The sequence below is a fragment of the Bubalus kerabau genome, chromosome 14 (genome assembly GCF_029407905.1).
Source record: "Bubalus kerabau isolate K-KA32 ecotype Philippines breed swamp buffalo chromosome 14, PCC_UOA_SB_1v2, whole genome shotgun sequence".
In the NCBI taxonomy this organism is placed as follows: Eukaryota; Metazoa; Chordata; class Mammalia; order Artiodactyla; family Bovidae; genus Bubalus; species Bubalus kerabau.
In genome coordinates, this window is record NC_073637.1 from 28,289,925 (window position 1) to 28,310,720 (window position 20,796).

The 20,796-nt window shown below is 38.6% G+C and overlaps 1 protein-coding gene across 2 annotated transcripts in view; it reads left to right on the forward strand.

Moving 5' to 3' along the window:
* RAB2A (RAB2A, member RAS oncogene family) overlaps positions 1 to 20,796 on the forward strand; it is a 69,975-nt gene that overhangs the window by 40,953 nt on the left and 8,226 nt on the right. For both annotated transcript variants that reach the window (XM_055546062.1, XM_055546061.1), the window contains 3 exons: positions 4,523 to 4,605; positions 5,032 to 5,124; positions 11,146 to 11,257. In XM_055546062.1, coding sequence (XP_055402037.1) covers positions 4,523 to 4,605; positions 5,032 to 5,124; positions 11,146 to 11,257 — 288 coding nt within the window. The remainder of the gene's footprint in view (positions 1 to 4,522; positions 4,606 to 5,031; positions 5,125 to 11,145; positions 11,258 to 20,796) is intronic.

The window sequence follows — 20,796 nt, forward strand, 5'->3', positions numbered from 1 at the left end:
CCATTACTGAAGGAAGGTACCTTGAAGAATATTCAGTCTCACAGACTGGATTCTCAAGAATGCTGAGCGAATTTCTGAAGGCTGTCGTGAGACCTAGGTTTCCTCATCTTTCCTATGTGCCACACAGTCATCCCAAAATGGGAAACCCTAAATCTGTCTTGCTCTGTTCCAGAATCATACATGGGACTCTGTGTTTTTATGCTTTCTTGTTTCCTCTTTCTGCAGTGCAAATTTATGCATTCACCATTTCTTAGTGTTTCCCCCACCCCCAACCTGTAGCATCTCATAACTTTCAGGATTTATGTTCTGTCAAGCAACGAGACTTCAAAACTGCATAGAAAAGAGAAAGTAAAATATGAAAACTCCCTTCTTTCCTAGAGATTTTAATTAATGATCTCTAACCAAAAGGAAATATTTTCTACTTCTGTACTAATAGTTTCTCTTCTTTTCCAGAAGTGATTGTTTTACAGAAACCAGTTTGCTTCCTTAGCTAATAAAACATTTTTGTGCAACCCAAATCCTTCACTGTAGTGTGAACTAAACTACTTCCTGTTCTTTAATATGTTTTTCATACATTGTGCCTTGCATAAATGCTTTGCTTGAGGTCGCTCTACATTAATGTCCCCCTCGCACCTGTGTCTCCCGTTTTTCTTACATGACAGTGTTAAAAGAATCTGAAGTCAGCAGTTACATCCTCTTAAGTCTTTTTGCAAAGTAAATATGCTTAAATTTGTTAAAGCATCCAACATCTCTTCTTTCCTAGATCTTTGCAACCTTTGTTCTTCTTCTCAGAATCTTCTTAAGTTTCTATATGAAATTCCCTTAAAAAACCTAGAATTAAATAGTCCTGGTTGACTTTTTCTCCATCCTTGCTGTTGACACTAAGACAGCCTAAAAATTACTGTGATGCTTGTTAATCCTGCCGTCATCCAAACCAGTAGTCTTCCTCTTGCATGTAAACTTCAGAATCTTTTTCCTGGATAACAGCAGTCCTTGATCACAGGTCTAGATTTTTAAGTTGAGTAAAGTACCGTAGATTCCATGTTTGAGCCCTGGACAGCTCAGTTGGCTACTTAGAAATCCTTTTTTCTTTTTGGCTCTCAGCTGTGTTCCATGTAACTAGAGTTGTAAGATAAATGACTAACAGTGAAACTAAAAGGTATTACTGTAGTATTGATTCTCACAAATTTTAATTTTCTAACTTTATTGGCTGTTTGGGATCATTCAAGGTGACATATTTGAGTGTCTGCTATGAGTAAACTTCAGTATTCTGAATTGGGCTATCCCTCAAGGAGATCTAAGGAGGAAAAAAAGATAAGCGTGTGAGTAGTGTGTTCATTTTATCTAATCAATAGTATTAGACCCAAATGATCACATGAAGTTGCTTTTGGATTTGTGAGGGGAAAAGGCTAAGTATAGGCTCTGGTGGACAAGCTTCCTAGCTTTGTGAGAGGATTATGGAGCTTGAACTGGTCCTCAGAGGGAATAGATATTGAGGAAGTAGAAAGAGGAGAAAAATTTTCAGACAAAGAGTTAAAACAGAGGCACAGAAGCAGGAATATTCAGAATATGGATAGAATACCAGTAGGAAAAAAAATGGCTGTATGAGTAAGACTTATTGAATAATAATATAAAATTTTAGAGAAACAAATAGAAATCAGATGCCCAAGAGGTTAGGATTTACATTCAGGGTAAAGATTTTTGAACACTAGCTTGATGCATGTAGAGTTGTATATTAATGGAGGTAACAGAAGAGGAGGAGGAGTTAAATTACCAAAGGGGTTACTACAAAAATTGTTATCAATGGAAAGGCACATAGAGAAGCCAGTTGGGGGGAATCTTTATATCCTTAGCTGCTATTAGGAGTCCCTTTCTACAAATAATGCTATATCTTGTTCAGTTTCAAACTTCTAAAATCTCTTTAAGCCACCATCTTATAGTGAAGAGGATGAAAAACATCTATATATCATAAATTGATTTTCTTTTCACTTAAAACATATCAGTTGATCATAGTTTGAACAGGTTTATATTAAAGTGTTTTTTAAAGACTAGATTATTTTGCTTCAATATGATCAAGATAATTAACCATTGGGCTAGCTTTCTGCAATTAGTTGTTTAGTAGGCCAGAGTATGGAATGTTGTTCCTACAAGTCAGGTCTCAAGAAACTTCTGAATACTGATCTTTGCTTATTACAAAGTAATCATAGATTTTAAGATGCATAGCTGCGCTCATAACAATCACTTGGAATGTTGTCATTTTTTTGCTTGAATTTTTGTTTGATTTTGTAATTACGGCAAGATCCAGATCCAGTGGATTTAGTATAAAGTGATGCATAATATACATTATTTCCATATTGCAACATGTTTGTTCTTTGTAAAACAGTTCAGGAGGAATGGAAATGATATACAGATATGTGCTTTTCCTAAGTTTGTTTCCATTTTACTATTTCTTATTTGAAGTATAAACCCTGAAGTTTTAGATCTCAGAATAGTTCTTCTGTATGGTCTGTAGCAATGCACAGTTAACCCTTGAACAGTGTGGGGTTAGGGTTGACAACCCTCCACGGTCAAAAATCTGGATATATAGTTGGCCCTTCTTCTCCATGGTTCTTCCTATCCCTGGTTCTTCCATGTCCGTGGATTCAACCAACCTCAGACTATTCCACATATAAGTTCCACATATAAGTGGACCCACACAGTTCAAAACCATGTTGTTGAGGGGTCAACTATATTCATTTTAATTCATCCCACAAAAGATCCCACCATGATCAGTTTAAAGAACTTTTACGTTTGCTCTTTGTCTAGACTTGGGAGATAGAAGAGCTCTAAACGTGATTTTTGTCTTGAACACATAAAATACTTACCTTTTTTGTATTGTTTACCACATAATCCTTCCTTGGTATATATCATTCACAGTGAAGTAAATCTGTTAAAAATCTAGTCCTTAGTTTTCCCATGCTAAGCAGTTAAAGAGGAAATTCCCATAAGGTTTGCCTTTTGAACTTGGATTTGAGAGAATTTTTTTTGAAAGCTGTGTCCCAATAAATTATATAAAAATAATTATAAGTAGTTTCATACTTCCAGCTAGTATCTAGTGTTTTAACCTCAAACTCTGTGAAATGAGTTGGCTCTTTTTACAGCCCTTTTACGTGATGGCTTTCTCAGTATCTAATTTATCGCAAGACATAGTGCCAGAATTACTTTTAAGTTATCAAAAGAAGATCTCATTCTTTAGTTTCCACTGGGAGGAGTTCTTTTTTACTGAATCTTAGTATGTCAAGACCTACTGATGTCCACTCATTTAGGTGGACATCAGTATGGATGTGACATCAGGATAGAGTGATAATCGTTTGGTGCATTTGCCTGAGACATTAGAATTCAGCTTTCTCTGCATGTCTGGTGTGTGCCAGACCCAGTGCTAGGCCCTGGGAGGATAGGAAGAACCCCAGTAACAGCACTTGAGTATTACTACTAGAACAGGGCAGAACCTGAGCTGTCTGCGTGCATTCTGAGGGTGGGAAGGACTGAATATTTACGCTGGAAGATCAGAACTCAGAATGCAAGGAGTTAGTAGATTTTTAATTAAAAAATTATGTAAACAGGCTTTGTTGTGTACTTAATTTACATGCCATTTTTTCCTCAAAGGTTGAAATGATTAAAAATGAAAAATTATTTTCGATAAGAACTGCCTCAATTTTAAACTCAGAGGCAAAAGGTATGTCCCACACGAGCCTTTCTTAAAAAGCAGAACATTAGTGCCACCAGTAGCAGAGAGAAATTAACTAGTATCTCTGAAGTCTGTTTCCACAAGTGAGTATTAAGATGACTTTTATGTCCTCTTGCCTTTTGACAAGCATTATATATCAAATACAGAGAAAATTGATTAAGTGTAGAGAAAAGAATTTCATAAATTCAGAACCATTTTCTGTTTTTCATAATAAAATGATTGCTCAAAGAATTCCATCTGATCACTGTTGAAAGCTCACTGCAGTTTATGATATAACTGATAAAATCTGCATCCTTGGCCTTCCAACAACCTTTACACCAGCAGATGGTGGGCGTAAAGATGTCATTCATCATTTATTTACAATGGACTTTATTTATTCTAGTGTCAACAGCTGCCCCAGGGAGTGGGTTATTGAATTCAAATGTGAGGCTCTGGGTTATTTGCTTCCTTTCAAATTTGTCTTCAGAGCTTAGTTGCTAGGAGTCCATTCTGTGTTCTAATAATGATTCATGTATTGTGAAGCCATTCAGTAAATTGGGTTGTCAGGGATTGCCAAAAAAGGTTTCGAGGTCTTGTTTTGGGGGGTGGGGGGTGTGGATTGCATGTGCGTCTGGTTGACTTGAGCAGTAGTGGTATTATGTGACTTTTTCCTAAGACTAGTGAAGTTAGGATTTCTTCTTTTCCTTTATGTACTCATTCTCTCCCTGTCCATATATTCCACATATGAATAATAAGAAAACGTAGAGAGGACTGCTTATTAAAGGGAACTCTCAACCTTTTCTTCTTTCCTCACAGGCAGGGCAAGAGTCCTTCCGTTCCATCACACGGTCATATTACAGAGGAGCAGCAGGGGCTTTGCTAGTGTATGATATTACAAGGTGAGAACTTGCGGATTGTTCGGCTCAGTGGTCAATGCAGAGAATTTTTCTAAGTATCAGTAGTAAAAGTATAACTTTGCCTTTATGTCCTGACTGCTTGGCTTTAAAACCTGTGTATCTTGAATTAAATTTAAATTTCCTACAGAAATCTGTAACTGAGTTTCTCTCATATAAATAAGCATCCCAAGTTGATCAGTTTGGTTGGTAATGATATTTATACATTGGAATTTCCTGAAGTGGGGTTACATTTAATTCCTAAACTGAACTATAGTCATTGAGCTGTGACTCCAGATATTGTACTTAAAATCTGTTTCTTGTTTCATTGCATATGGCTAAAAATAATCTTTAATGGAATGTATACTGTTCATTGTACAGCACTAGGGAAAATACTTTGAAAATAGTCATTGGATTATCATTTATGTTTAGGAGAGACACATTCAACCACTTGACAACCTGGTTAGAAGATGCCCGCCAGCATTCCAATTCCAACATGGTCATTATGCTTATTGGAAATAAAAGGTAAAAAGACTGTATCTTTAAATCTTTATTGCATAATGGTGAAGACTGGATAGCTGTTTATGTGGTAACTCTTAAAGTGCCTGTCTTGTACATTGTCCAAAATGTAAGTTATTGATTTCTTAAATTATGAAATTTTTATAATATTAAGAGGTTTCTTTTGGCTTTTAAAATACAGATCATAAGCTTTATTGGAACTTATTATTATTTGAAATAGTTTTTGTTGGAAGCTGTATTTTAAAGATTTTTATGGCATTTTATCTGATTGAAAGTGAAAGTGAATTCACTCAGTTGTGCCCAACTCTTTGCAACACCATGGACTGTAGTCTTATACGCTTCTCCGTCCATGGATTTTCAGGCAAGAATACTGGAGTAGGTTGCCATTTCCTTCTCCAGGAGATCTTCCAGACCCAGGGATTGAACCTGGGTCTCCTGCATTGATAAGTAATTTAAAATAAAACCCACTGATTTGTTTGCTGGCTAGGTTCAGTATTATCCAAAATACTTGGCAGTGGAAATAACAATCTGCAGAACTCAGAAAAACATTTTTCCCTTTTTCAATTATTTAATATGTATTATATGAATTAATGCAATACATGGATTAATCAGGTGTATTTCCACTTGAAGGCCGAAGCACTTTTATTAATAATATTGTTTAATAGATACCATATTTAGTACTTTTAAGCTTACCTCTAAGACTTACATATTAGTGTCATCTTAATATTGTTTTTACAATCTTATTTTACTTTATATCTCTAGATATTGTTAATTGCAGTGAATGTCCTTGTGTTTATGTTTTAAATGATAGTATAATACATCAGAAAAGTTTCTTGACCATAGTTTCTAAAAAGTTTAAGAGTGTAGGAAAGTTTTCACTAATTTAGTAGAAAATTACAGTGGTAACAATTAAAACTAGTGTTTTTAAATTGGCAGATACAGAATTCATTCATTCTTCAGGTTTATAAAATAGTATTAAAAGATAATATTTTAAGAAAAGTAAAAGCATGACTGTTACGTGGTAATGAACACAACAAAGCTTTTATTTATTTCATCCATTAATGAGGGAACCAGTAAGATAATACAGTTGGTTCAAAAGAGAACTCAAAATACCACACATTGATAATCAAATAAGGAATGCTGAAATGAATTTACAGGTGGATACAAAACTGAACAAAATTCACAGACTGATAGCTGTATTCCACCAGGGCTCAGCTTGCATGTCCATGGACAAGAATTACTTGCATTAGTATCTGTTTTTCATAAGTTAGTTTCTCTTTAATATATCTACAATCCTTGAAAACTTGAGGGGTGCAGTTAAAGCAGTGCTTAGAGGGAGATTATAACACAAAACACTTTTATTAGGAAAGAGTTGCAAATCAGTAACCTAAACTTTACCTTACTGATAAAGTAAGGTAAGTAAAGTAAGATTAAAACTAGAGAGATAAGAGCAATTTAAGCCTAAGGTAAACAAAAATAAACAAGGAGGTTAATAAAAAGAAAACCAGTAAAACTAAAAGCTAGCTCTTGAGAAGACTGAGAAAAGAAGACATACATTATTAATATTGGGAATAAAAGAGTATCATCACCACAGATCCTTTAGATATTAAAGGGATAGTGAGAGAGTAGTGTAAACAAATGGACTGGGGAGATGTTGGTCAAAGGAGTGCAGACGTGTAGTTAGAAGATGAGTAAGTTCTGGGTTCCTCATGTACAGCACTGTGATTATAGTTAACAGTACTGCACTGGGTACCAGGTGCTGTGAAAGGAGATCTTAAACATTCTTACCATAAAATAAAATGATACATGATGTGATGGAAGTGTTAGCTGATGCTACAGTGGTAGTCATATTGTGTTATATAAATGCTTCAAATCAGCACATTGTGTCCCTTAAACTTACAGTGTTATATGTCAGCTGTGTCTCAAAAAATAAGTAATCCCTAAACAAAAAATATATTTTTTTCACAGCTGTTTGATTTCCCAGTTCTAAACTGTAGTTATCATAGTCTTTGTAAACTTCCTCTATTAGATGACTGCTTTCTTATCTGTAGAATGTTTTAGTCCAAAAAATAAATCTAAATAAATGGAGAGATATACCATGTTCATGGATTGGAAAATAAATATTTTTAAGATGTCATCTTTTCCCAAATTAATCTGCAGATTCATTGTAATCCCAATCAAAATGCTTCAGTCTTTTTTAAGCAGGTAGAAATTGACAAGCTGATTTAAAAATTTTTTTGAAAACGTGAAGGTCATAGAATAGCTAATATTGGAGGATTTGCTGGTTTCAGTAAAGTGACCTCAAGATTTATTGTAAAACTACTGTAATAAGTCTGATATTGGCATAGATAGACATAGATCAGTGAAACAGAGTGAGAAATCAGAAGTCAATCTATATGTATATAGTTTGTTTTTTGATAAAGATGCCATGGTTCAGTAGGGGAAGAGGTAATCTTTTCTCCAAATGGTGCTGGAACAATTGTATAGCCATGTGCAAAAAATTAACCTTGATCCTTACCTCACACCATATACAAAAATTAACTGGAAATGGATTATAGACCTCAATGTAAGAGCTAAAGGTATTAAAAAAAAACTCTAGAAGAAAGCATATGAAATTTTAGGGATTCTGATTTTGTCAAACATTACTTAGAGAATGATCAACTTAACAAGTATTGTCAAGGATTTAGAGGAAATTGAAACTCTCATACTGCTGGTGGGAAAATAAAATCATACAATGATTTTGCAAAACAATTCAGGAGTTTCTTTAGAAAATAAACACACATTTGTTATACCACTTAGCCATTTCACTCCTAAGTATTTACCGGAGAAAAAAGATGAAAAAGGAGACATGTTATGTTGTTCCATTTATATAAAACCCTAGCAGATGCAGACTATTCTTTAGTAGCAGAAAGCAGATCATTAGTTGCCTAGGGCACAGGGGAAGGAAAAGGTGAATTACAGTGGGGGAATGATGGCTTCACAGGGTATACACATATCAAACTCATCAAGTTTTCTATTAAATGTGTGTTTTTTTAATGTTAGTTATATTGCTATAAAGCTGTTTTTTAAAAAGTAACATAACAAGTAAATATTATACTGAGTAGATTAAATTTTTTTAGTGTTATTTTAATTGAGGTTTGCTGTTAAGAGAACATACAGTTGTCCCTCCATATCCATGGGGATTGATTCTGTCATTCTCCTCTTTTAAGATTAAGGCTATTGAAGGGAAGCTTTGGTCTTTGTATTCAGTAATATGGAAGTTTTCATACTACCATTCAGTGATGATGTGTGAAATAATAAGAGGAGAATATTTGAGGAACAAAGAAAATTTTCACACTTTTACCAGTGTTTTCCTTGTGTCTAAAACGAGACTGGGGCAGCTTGTTGTTTAGTCAGTAAGTCATGTCCGACTCTCTTGGGACCCCATGGACTATAGCCCACCAAGCTCCTCTGTCCATGGGGATTTGCCAGGCAAGAACACTGGAGTGGGTTGCTATTTCCTTCTCCAGGGGATCTTCCCAACCCAGGGAGCTAACCCTGCATTGGCAGGCCAGCTTTTTACCACTGAACCACCAGGGAAGCCACTTAGGTGGCTTAAATTTGGTTGCTGCCTGTAGCTGAGTTGTGAAAAGCAAGAGCAAAATATAGTGTATACCAAACATGTTTCTAATGATTGTAGAAGGGTAGTTCTTTAGGATACACTAGCTGTGGAAAGACTTTTTAGGGAAGAAACTAAGAAAAAAATATGTATGACATTCAAAGAGTGAATGGGCAATGAACAGAGATAAATGGGATTATTATCAGATAAGGGGAATTGGGGTAAACCTGGAGACAGAGAGTAAGCCCTTTTTGAGTTAGGTGAATTAAGCTGTAGGGAGCCAGTGGAACCATTTGAGAAAGATAGTGACCTAGTCAGAATGACACATGACATAGATTTTTCTTAACTGTGGCATTTGGAATTGATTATACAAGCAATTAAAAAGCAGAGTCTACAAAGATGAAAGTTTTTAATAGTTAAAGGATTAGAATACCCTAAACAAGAAAGCATAAGTTAAGAAAATGGTTTAGGAAAGAAAGATACTTAAGTAGTAAAAGTGATTTGAGTGGGTTTAATGGGATGAAAAGTCAAAGACAACAATATGATTTTATGCCTGGAAAACTGAAGAAATGAGTGCTAAAACAGAACTGAACACTGAAGTGCCACTTTCTTTCGTTCCAGCAACCCCTTATATGTACACATCCTTAACCCTCTGCTAATATAACATTTGTAAATGTAGACATCATCAGAGATACTGGTAGGGAAAACTTGTGAGTAACTTGAAATATCCCCAAATAAGGGATTATTTAAATGAAACGTGGCATATACAAACATTCAGAAACGTAAGATCATGGCATCTGGTCCCATCACTTCATGGCAAATAGATGGGGAAACAGTGGCTGACTTTATTTTTCTGGGCTCCAAAATCACTGCAGATGGTGATTGCAGCCATGAAATTAAAAGACGCTTACTCCTTGGTAGGAAAGTTATGACCAACCTCGACAACATATTAAAAAGCAGAGACATTACTTTGCCAACAAAGATCTATCTAGTCAAGGCTATGGTTTTTCCAGTGGTCATGTATGGATGTGAGAGTTGGACTATAAAGAAAGCTGAGCGCCGAAGAATTGATGCTTTTGAATTGTGGTGTTGGAGAAGACTCGTGAGAGTCCCTTGGACTGCAGAGAGATCCAACCAGTCCATCCTAAAGGAGATCAGTCCTGGATGTTCATTGGAAGGACTGATGTTGAAGCTGAAACTCCAATACTTTGGCCACCTGGAACGAAGAGCTGACTCATTGGAAAAGACCCTGATGCTGGGAAAGATTGAGGGCAGGAGGAGAAGGGGACGACAGAGGATGAGATGGCTGGGTGGCATTACCGACTTAATGGACATGGGTTTGGGTGGACTCTGGGAGTTGATGATGGACAGGGAGGCCTGGCGTGCTGCGGTTCATGGGATCGCACGAGTAGGACACGACTGAGCAACTGAACTGAACTGATACACATAAAATGGGATGAAGGGCAGTTAAGGGAAAGTATTTGCTTGAAGATTTTGTGTAATTTAAGGCTAATTTCAGATAACAAAAGTCTTAAGAATGATTGTCAGATAAGGGAGCTGAATTTCAGTAGCACACTGCCGTATCACTGTTGAGGGTGTACCCCAACCATTATTTTTTATTCCTGCTAGAATATAAGCTCCATGAGGTGGCCGGGGTGGGTGGGGGTGAGGTGTTCTATGTCTGATTTGAAGAGTGGTCTGTCCCCATATCCTGGAAATGGCTTAGCACACAGGAGGGCCCCAGATTTCAGTTAGATAGATTATCTTCATCCAGTTATTCAGACTGAGTTTAATTTTTTTTTTAAACAATAAAACATACTTGAAGAAGAGACAGCTACTTTTTACCCCTACCTTAACTAATAATACAATTCCAGTATGATAAAAATGAATACCGTACTTTTGTCCAAAATTTCTAAATTAGACTTCTATTTTTCTCTCTCTCTTCTTTCATTAACAGTTTTATTGGGAATTAAACCAACTAGGATGAATAATTAATGTTTCAGTAGTACTTTGAATGTTATCAGTCAACTTCCTGTAGTTTCTGAGGATTGTGTGACTAATTTTTAATCATATTCAGACTCTGAATCTGGCTGATGGATGAGGAGTCTAGTGTAATTTTGCTCTCTCATTATGTTGAGTAAGATAGTTCCCTTCTTTTGGAACCTGCTGGACTCAAAGGTGGGATTTGAGGCTTGATGTTCCCTTTGAGTTTCTCTGGTTTTAGCATTCTAAGACTCTAACTTAGAATCTTTCTGCTTGGATTGTTAGTTCTTTGAAGCTCAGCAGTGTGCACTTTGACTTTCATAATATGAAGGATAATGCAGTTGATTATTATGTGTGAAAAATTAATTGGAAAAATGGTCAGCATAACTTTGAATCCAATTGTACTGTGTTGGTTGATAACTGAGCCCTTTCTTTCCCATGTTCAGTGATTTAGAATCTAGAAGAGAAGTAAAAAAAGAAGAAGGTGAAGCTTTTGCACGAGAACACGGACTTATCTTCATGGAAACTTCTGCTAAGACTGCTTCTAATGTAGAAGAGGTAAATAAAAGGCCTTTTAAAAATGTTTATCATTCTACATAATAGCAGTCATTTGTTAATCATTTGTTGGTTATACCCCATAAGCTTTTTACACACAGACAGTTGTTGAAAGTAGAAAATTTCTTTCCTTTGAAATACCTTGTAACATTCATGTTATATCAGATTCTTAAATTATATTCTGAGCCTTCTCTTGAAGTCAGAATGATTTAACAGGTATATACTTTGTATATACTTTCCCTAAAATCTTCTTTAATGTGGCTGAAGAGGGAAAAAAAAGAACAGTAATGAAATTTGGAAGTGTTTCAAGACACTAAACATTTGTAGCTGTTTGCATCCACTTCTGCTTAAATAGAGGAAGCATTATTGCTATGTAACATTATATACAACATGGGAATTCTGCCATATTTAATAACTAAGACTTGTGGTATCTCAATTCTTTCTGTTGTCAGCCTGAACTGTGGAAGTTTTCTGAACACAGCATATTTTTCTGTGCTTTGTGTATGTGGGATATGGTATTTATTTACTACACATGCAGGAGTAGGCAGTTAATCCTCTCTAAGGTAAATGTATGACTACCCTCTAGTTCATAAAAAGGAGAAATGAGACTTAAGAAAATATGTCGTTTGTACAGAGTAATGCTGCAGTTTCCGCCTTCTGCATAAGAATTTTAAAAGCAGCTGCAGAAAGGGATCCTGCAAATGAGTGGAGAAGCACTTGCTTTAAGGATAGGGTCCTAGGCCACAGCTAGCACTGCGCCTCCCACGTAGTAAACAGTGAGTGCATACTGATGAGGAATAATACTCGTCTAATTACCTGTTGAACCCAGAAGTTGACCATAGTAGTTCAGCAGCATCGGTATTTTCACTGAAGAATTCTTGGGTAAGATATCCTGCTAATCTCCACTTTAGTGAGGTGCTCTGTGATTGTCCTTAATATGTTTCTTACAGGCTCCAACTAATGCTTTACCTGTGTTACCAATTAATTGCAACTTGAAGACATATGAAAATGTTTTACTTTACACAGCAAACCCAGAGAGAAATCCATTCTGTCCTCTTGTTTAACTTAAAATAGAAAGTTGCCTGTTTCAGTGATGCATTCCTTTCCTAGAGGTGTTGGATTTGAAACTGGAGGGGCTAGTGTGTTGTGGTGGTTTCAAGACATATGAAACATATCCTTATTGATTATTAACAGTGTATTTTCTGCTGATTTTGAGAACCTTAAAACCAGAACTATCTGTATTTTATGAAAGAGCTGTCCTATGAAGTCAAATGACAAGACAGCCACTACCGGAAAGTAATTCTGAATTTCTAGTTTTAACTCTGAAGCCTTTGTGTTCATTTTCTTATTTTTAACAAGTCACAGTAGGTATTTATTTATAAGTAGAAAATTACTGCTCATTTGACTGAACATTTAAATGAAGTATATTTCATTAACGTTTTGGCAGCATTATTACAAAAATTCTGTATCTGTGGTTAATAATGAAAATAATTGTTTAAATTTGATCAGGGCAGGAATTGTCCATACTCTTGAGAGAACAGCACTTTTCTTAATCATGTAAATTAATTTGCCTCTCAGAAGCGAAGGATATTAAGAGATAATCTTTTTAAATTCCATTTTTAAAGGATTCATAGATAAGCATTGCATAATATAACATGTGAGATCTTACCTAAAAGCTAAAAATGTTTCATGACAAAATAAGAAGATGGAAGTCCATTCTATGATCCAAAGGAAATCAAACTTGAATCTGTATACAACTTAGAAACTAATTGAACATGAAAATAATAACCAAAGGACTCCTGCATCTGAGAACATGGAGTAGAATGACTTCCCACCTACTTTTCCTGCTGAGTACGACTAAAACTCTGAGCATTATATGTAAAACAATTATAAGAAGACAGAAAGGTGGCAAGAAAAAGGCCAACCAGCTAGAGACCCTGGGATCTGAGGAATGATGCAGCAGGGGTTCCCTTGGTTTATTTTTGCCTCATATACCTCAGATTGGGTTTGAGAGTAAGTGGCAATCCAGAAAGTTGTGTTCTTCTGTTTTGTTCCTTCCAGAAGATATAAGTACATGGCATAAAGGCATGAAATAAAGGCATACAGCTCACAAAGGATGGAATAAGTTGTTTATATTTGTGGATGATATGATTATCTCTGTAGAAATCCCAAGAATTTGGTGGTGTTCAGTCTCTCAGTCGTGTCCGATTCTTTGTGACCCCCTTAACTGCAGCACGCCAGGCTCCCTTGTCCTTCACTATCTCCCTGAATTTGCTCAAACTCATGTCCATTGATTCATTGATGCCATCCAACTATCTCCTGCTCATCCCCTTCTCCTGCCTTCAGTCTTTCTCAGCATCAGGGTCTTTTCCAGTGAGTTAACTTTTCGCATCAAGTGGCAAAAGTATTGGAGCTTCAGCTTCAGCATCAGTCCTTCCAATGAAAGTTCAAGGTTGATTTCCTTTAGGATTGACTGGTTTGATCTCTCTGCTGTCCAAGGGACTCTCAACAGTCTTCTCCAGCACCACAGTTCAAAACCATCAATTCTTTGGCACTCAGCTTTCTTTATGGTCCAATTCTTCCATAGTACATAACTACTGGGAAAACCATAGCTTTGACTATACAAACCTTTGTTGGCAGAGTGTTGTCTCTGCTTTTTAATGTGCTGTCTGGGTTTATCATAGCTTTTCTCCCAAGAAGCAAGCATCTTTTAATTTTATAGCTGCAGTCACCATCCACAGTAATTTTAGAGCCCAAAAAAATAAAGTCCATCGTTTCCCCATCAATTTGCCATGAAGTGATGGGACCTGATCCCATGATCTTTGTTTTTTGAATGTTGCATTTTAAGCCAGCTCTTTCACTTTGCTCTTTCACCTTCCTCAAGAGGCTCTTTAGTTCCTCTTTGCTTTCTGCCATTAGAGTGATATCATCTGTATATCTGAGGTTGTTGATATTTCTCCTGGCAGCCTTGATTCTAGCTTGTAATTCATCCAGCCTGGCATTTTGCATGATGTACTCTGCATGTAAGTTAAATAAGCAGAGTGACAGTATACAGCCTTGATATATTCCTTTCCCAATTTTAAACCTGTCCATTGTTCCATGTCTGGTTCTAACTGTTGTTTCTTGACCTGCATACAGGTTTCTCAGGAAGCAGGTAAGGTGGTCTGGTATTCCTATCTCTTTAGGAGTTTTCCACAGTCAGAGGCTTTAGCATAGTCAGTGAAGCAGAAGTATGTGTTTGTGTGTAATTCCCTTGCTTTCTGTGATCCAACAGATGTTGGCAATTTGATCTCTGGTAGCTCTGGTTCCTCTGCTTTTTCTAAATCCAGCTTGTACATCTGGAAGTTCTCTGTTCATGTACTGTTGAAGTCTAGCTTGAAGGATTTTTAGCATTACCTTGCTAGCATGTGAAATGAATATACTTGTGTGGTAGTTTGAACATTCTTTGACATTGCCCTTCTTTGGGATTGGAATGAAAACTAACCTTTTCCAGTCCTCTGGCCAAGGGATTTACAAAATAAACTAGAGCTAGTAAGTTAGTTCCGCAAGTTCATAGTATACAAGGCATATTTTTAAAATCTACTGTATTTCCATATATCTACAATGAACACCAAAATTTAAAATACAGTATCATCTATAGTCACACAAAAAGGGGCCTTCTCTGGAGGCACAGTGGATAAGAATCCACCTGCCAATGCAGGGGACACGGGTTTGATCCCTGGTCTGGGAAGATTGCACATGCCATGGAGCAATCAAGTCTGTGTACCCCAACTACTGAGCCTGTGTTCCGGAGCCCGAGAGCTGCAACTGCTGAAGCCTATGGGCCTAGACCCTGTGCTCTGCTGCACGAGAAGCCACTGCGGTGAGCAGCCTGCGCACCACACTCTGTTTCCTCATTCTTTTTCAGAGCTAGGTTCCCAGTCTGACTTCAGCCATCACACCCGGGGTCTTGCTGGGACCTCCTAGTTGCCTCACCTAACAAATCTTTTCTCTTCTTAACTTTAACAGTCCCTGGGGGGTATGTGGTACTTCCGACCACTCAGTCTTCTATAAACTTTCTTTTTTCTTAGCTCATGATATCATAATCTTCTTTTTATCTGTGCCTCCCAGACTTCTTTACTGTCTGTTATTTCCATGTTGAAATTATCACCTGAATCCAGGAATACCCTTCTTAGACTGTGTGTCCAGCTCCACTTGGACCGCTGCTGCGCCTTCTCTCCTCTAGTCTGCGAAGTCCGCTTTCCTGTATCCCAGAGCACCCCCCTTCCCTGCCTCTTCACACTCAGTTACTATGTGTTGCTCTCCACATGTGTATTACTATTTCTGCCTATTAATTTAAGTATCTCTCCACACTGTCCTCTTCTATGATAGCTTCCTAACTGGACTCCCCATCTTCATTTTTCAGTCTTCCACACTCTTGCCTGTAACACCTTTCTAAAAAAGGAAAATTGAAATTAAAACCCTCCAGTGTTTCCCCACCACTTCAGAATCACACTCCTTGGCTTGGAAGACAGGCCCTTCATTTGCCAGTCCTTCCCTCCTCACTCTTCATGTTAAAGTGGGAGTGCATCCACAGAAAGTTTTCTCGGCACTTGAAATGCCCCCTTTCCAACCTGAGCCTTCAATTATGTCGTTGAGTCTCCTTGCCCCTCATGGAATGCTGTGACACGGGACACACACACACCCCGCCCTCCACCATCACCCACCATCCACACAGTCCCCCTATGTGCTTGTTTCTCTGTGCTTATTCATTCCTGTGTCATTCTGGTCATGGCTTTATCTTCACACTCTCATGACTGTCATGACTCTTGTTTTTCACTCTGGCTCAACGTAAGGACAGAATTCCTTGAAAACGTAGACCATCTTTTTATCTTGGCATCTCCAAATATCTAGCACAGTTTTTTCCACACACAGTAGGTAAATGTGGATGGTTAAGTATTTCCTTAATTTCTTTAGCCCTTCTCCTCTGGCTGCAGTCTTTAGTCAACTTCTGCTTTGGTCCCGCTTGTTAATCTGTAGGTGGAATTCTGTCCAAAACCTTCTTTGCCCTAAGTGTTCTAAAACCTGTGAGATTCTTGCAAACACTGATGAATAGACTGGCTTATCCTTTGATTGGGAGCTCCCTCTGGTAGTTACCTGGAGTCTTTGTGGTTTGAAAGGGTTTTTTATAGACCCAGGAATAACTGCCTCAAAGATTACAGCAGGCGAGAACAAGTACCCCTTCCCAGAAGCAGCAGGCCAACTTTCTAAAGATGTCAAAAAAAATTGAGGCAAAAGTTTAGTAATTAAAAATATCTTAAACTATTGAAAAATCAGGGCTGGAAATTCCTGACTTAGTTGCTGAAGTACTAAAGATAAGAGCCAAGATAATAAGTGAAAACACAGCATGCTAACCCAGAGACAGGTTGTAGTCATCTGCCAGGACATCTAACCTGAAGGATCAGTGGATTTCTGTGTCTTGGGGGGAAGCCTGTGACGATAAGACTTCAGTAACCAAGAAGACCAGTTTCAAGGCCTCTTGTTAATACTGGTGTCCGCTCCTGGTACTTGGAGATCTACAGACTGAATTCCAAATGAGATGACACCTTCCTTGCCTTGGGCTGTGTTGTAAGTGGCAGAACAGGTGTTTCGTAGAGCTGGACTGTGGGTGTAAACTGAGGGGTTTGCTGTCCCCTTAGCCCTGTACTCAGTGTTGTGAGTTCCACAGGGTCGTTCAGTTCACTTCAGTAGCTCAGTCATATCCGACTGTTTTCGACCCCATGGACTGCAGCACACCAGGCTTCCCTATCCATCACCAACTCCCAGAGCTTACTCAAATTCATGTCCATTGAGTCAGTGATGCCATCTGACCATCTCATCCTCTCTTGTCCCCTTCTCCTCCTGCCTTCAGTCTTTCCCAGCATCAAGGTCTTTTCCAGTGAGTCAGTTCTTCGCATCAGGTGGCCAAAGTATTGGAGTTTCAGCTTTAGCATCAGTCCTTCCAATGAATATTCAGGACTGATTTCCTTTAGGATTGACTGGTTTAATCTCCTTGCAGTCCAAGGGACTCTCAAGAGTCTTCTCCAACACTACAGTTCAAAAGCATCAATTCTTTGGCGCTCAGCTTTCTTTATAATCCAACTCTCACATCAGTACATGACTACTGGAAAAATCATAGCTTTGACTAGACAGACCTTTTTTGGCAAAATAGTGTCTTTACTTCTTAATATGCTGTCTAGGTTGGTCATAGCTTTTCTTCCAAGGAGCAAGTGTCTTTTAATTTCCTGGCTGCAGTCAGCATCTGCAGTGATTTTGGAGCCCCCCCAAATAAAGTCTCTCACTGTGTCCATTGTTTCCCCATCTATTTGCCACGAAGTGATGGGGCCGGATGCCATGATCTTAGTTTTCTGAATGTTGAGCTTTAAGCCAACTTTTTCACTCTCCTCTTTCACTTTCGTCAAGAGGCTCTTTAATTCTTCTTCGCTTCTGCCATAAGGGTGTTGTCATCTGCATATCTGAGGTTATTGATAGTTCTCCCAGCAATCTTGATTCCAGCTTGTGCTTCATCCAGCCTGGCATTTCGAATGATGTACTCTCCACAGGGCTTTTCACTGTAAATCTGACCTGACCTTAGCAAGTTTCCAGCATTGCTCTAGGGGGGTTTAGTGTAATAAATGTTTACTGCTCCCTTCCAAAGATTAGAAGGTTTCTCCTCTTTCCCCGACTCCCCCCACCCCCCACCCCCCTGTTTGGCCATCATCCTAGGGAACTTCAGGAATGATCAGAACCAGACTAACTTTTCAAAGTTACATCCAATTTCTCTACTTCTAAACCAGGGGAGCTAGACATTTCTGAAGACAGTCATGCTGCTATGTGCATGTCACACACTTAAACACTCACACAACTCTATAGATCACCAGCCCTCAAGGCTTTCCCATCAGCAGTAGAGTTCCATGTGTCTAAAATACACTTTGCATTCCCTCCTTAAAACCTGATTCACGATACACCCTTCCATCTCAGTCACTTAAGCCAAAAATGGAGTCATCCTTAAACATCTTATCATCTTATTCCTGTTCTTTATCAAGTCCTATTAATTTCTCAAGAGGAGATATAAAGTTTGATCTTTGCTTTCTATTCTGGTTGCCACTGTTACAATTTGTCAGGCCTTCACCTCTTACCTTGATTATTGTCCTAAACTCCTTACTGGCCTTCCTTTCACCAGCCTTGCCTCCTCTTAACTCCTCCTCTAAACTACCCTCTGATTTTGTCCCCAGACTTCTTCCCTTTTCAGAGTTCCCTGGGCACCTCTTTATCCTCATCTCCCATGGCTCACTGTCCCCAGCTTCCACGTTAACTAAGCTTAAAATCTGCCCCTCTGTGCAGGGTGGTCTTTCCTCCCCTGATTTTTCTTAAAAATGAGTGGGAACTTACTTATCCTTAGTAAGTAAGTCATGCCACATTACCCCTTCTGAACAACTCTTGTGGAAGTTTCTGTGCTGTGTTCCAATCTTGGGTTTACATCTGTCCTGTGTTACCACATCCTTGAGATCAAAACGTGCATGTACCTGAGGATGTGACTGCATGCTCAGTGCCTGGTATAATTCAGGTGTTCAGCATGCTTGTTGAATGGAAGAACTAAATTAACCACAGAATTAAATACATCTCTGTGTTATAAGTAACACAGAAACAAACTTAGCCATCCAAAACAACTTCTAGCTAGCTAGAAGTTTTTTTTAAGGATATGAGAAGTATGTGCTTTTTATGTTTAGTTTTAATGGCCATGTAAGCAAAATAAATGAAAATTCCTTTGAGTTGTAGTGAAGATAAGAAATCGTAATAAAAAGAGGATAAATGTGGGCAGGATCTTCATCCTGCTTCTGCTCCAGTGTTGCCTGCCTGTTCTTGGGCAAGTCGTTTCTCCTTTTGCAGCTCAGTCTGTGGTGTTTGTACAGTGAGAATATTACAGGTCAGTAGATTCAGCAGCTGTTCTCTCTTCTAATAGAACACAGGAAACTAGATGAAGGAAAGAAGAGCAGAATGGCTCTACTGTGGAATGGGGGCTGTGCCCTGGTTCTCCTGCCAGTGGCCGCCTCCTTCCTCACTCATCCCCCCAGGGGTGGCCCCTACGGGGGGTGTCCGTGAAACAGTTAGGAGTCATTGTGTGTGGGAGGCCTCTCCCCTTGAAGCTAAAGCAGACAGAATCAGTCACAGGATTTGAAGAAGGTTCGTGTGTAAACTGCCCCATCTTGAATTCTAGCTGATATCCTTTTCACAAGACTGTCCTATCTCTGCATAATATCAGAGTCGTATCTCAGTGCACTTTCTTCTTGAGGGCTCACTGTGTACACATTATGTGTTGCTAGTTTACCTTTTGATACTTGGTTTTATTTAATCAGGATGTTTTAATTCACCAGGGGTCCTGCTGCTATGTCCCTGCTGTTCCTGTGGTTCCCATAGCTATCTTGCCCTCATATCCTTGTGGTGGGAGCTGCGCCAAGGTGTACCTACAAGCCAGGCGCTGGTCTCAGTGCTTAACCTTCTTCCTCCAACAAGTCTATGGCGTAGGCATCGTAGTGGCCCCTGTTTTACAGAGAGGTCACATGTGGTAAGAGGCGACACTGGCCTTTGACACCCACCCCCAAGCCTGCTTCAGAGCCCCACCTTCTGTTCTGCTAACAAGCTTGCAGGTACAGATTCAACTCACAAAATTAACTTCCTCATTTTTACACATATTTTGAACTTCTTTTCAGAAATAATGAGAACCTGTGTAAATCACTTAGCATAGTGACCCACCCATACAGTAAATACTTGGTAAATATGGGTTAATATAAGCTTTGGCAAATGAACACCAGTATTGTCCATGGCATTGATTAAGCAATGGAGATGAGAATTCAGCAACACTCTAGTTCCTTTTCCCAGTTCTCAGGGAGAACCAAAGAGTCGCTTATTTTACAGGGCACTTTGCCCTTTAACATCTATTCTGGATGTCTAAGTAAAACTGAAATCAGTTCAGTTCAGTTCAGTCGCTCAGTCGTGTCCAACTCTTTGTGACCCCATGAATCACAGCACGCCAGGCCTCCCTGTCCATCACCAACTCCCAGAGTTCACCCAAACCCACGTCCATCGAGTCAGTGATGCCATCCAGCCATCTCATCCTCTGTCATCCCCTTCTCCTCCTGCCCCCAATCCCTCCCAGCATCAGAGTCTTTTCCAATGAGTCAGCTCTTTGCATGAGGTGGCCAAAGTACTGGAGTTTCAGCTTTAACATCATTCCTTCCAAAGAACACCCAGGACTGATCTCCTTTAGAATGGACTGGTGGGATCTCTTTGCAGTCCAAGGGACTCTCAAGAGTCTTCTCCAACACCACAGTTCAAAAGCATCAATTCTTCGGTGCTCAGCTTTCTTCACAGTCCAATTCTCACATCCATACATGACTACTGGAAAAACCATAGCCTTGACTAGACGAACCTTTGTTAGCAAAGTAATGTCTCTGCTTTTGAATATGCTATCTAGGTTGGTCATAACTTTCCTTCCAAGGAGTAAGCGTCTTTTAATTTCATGG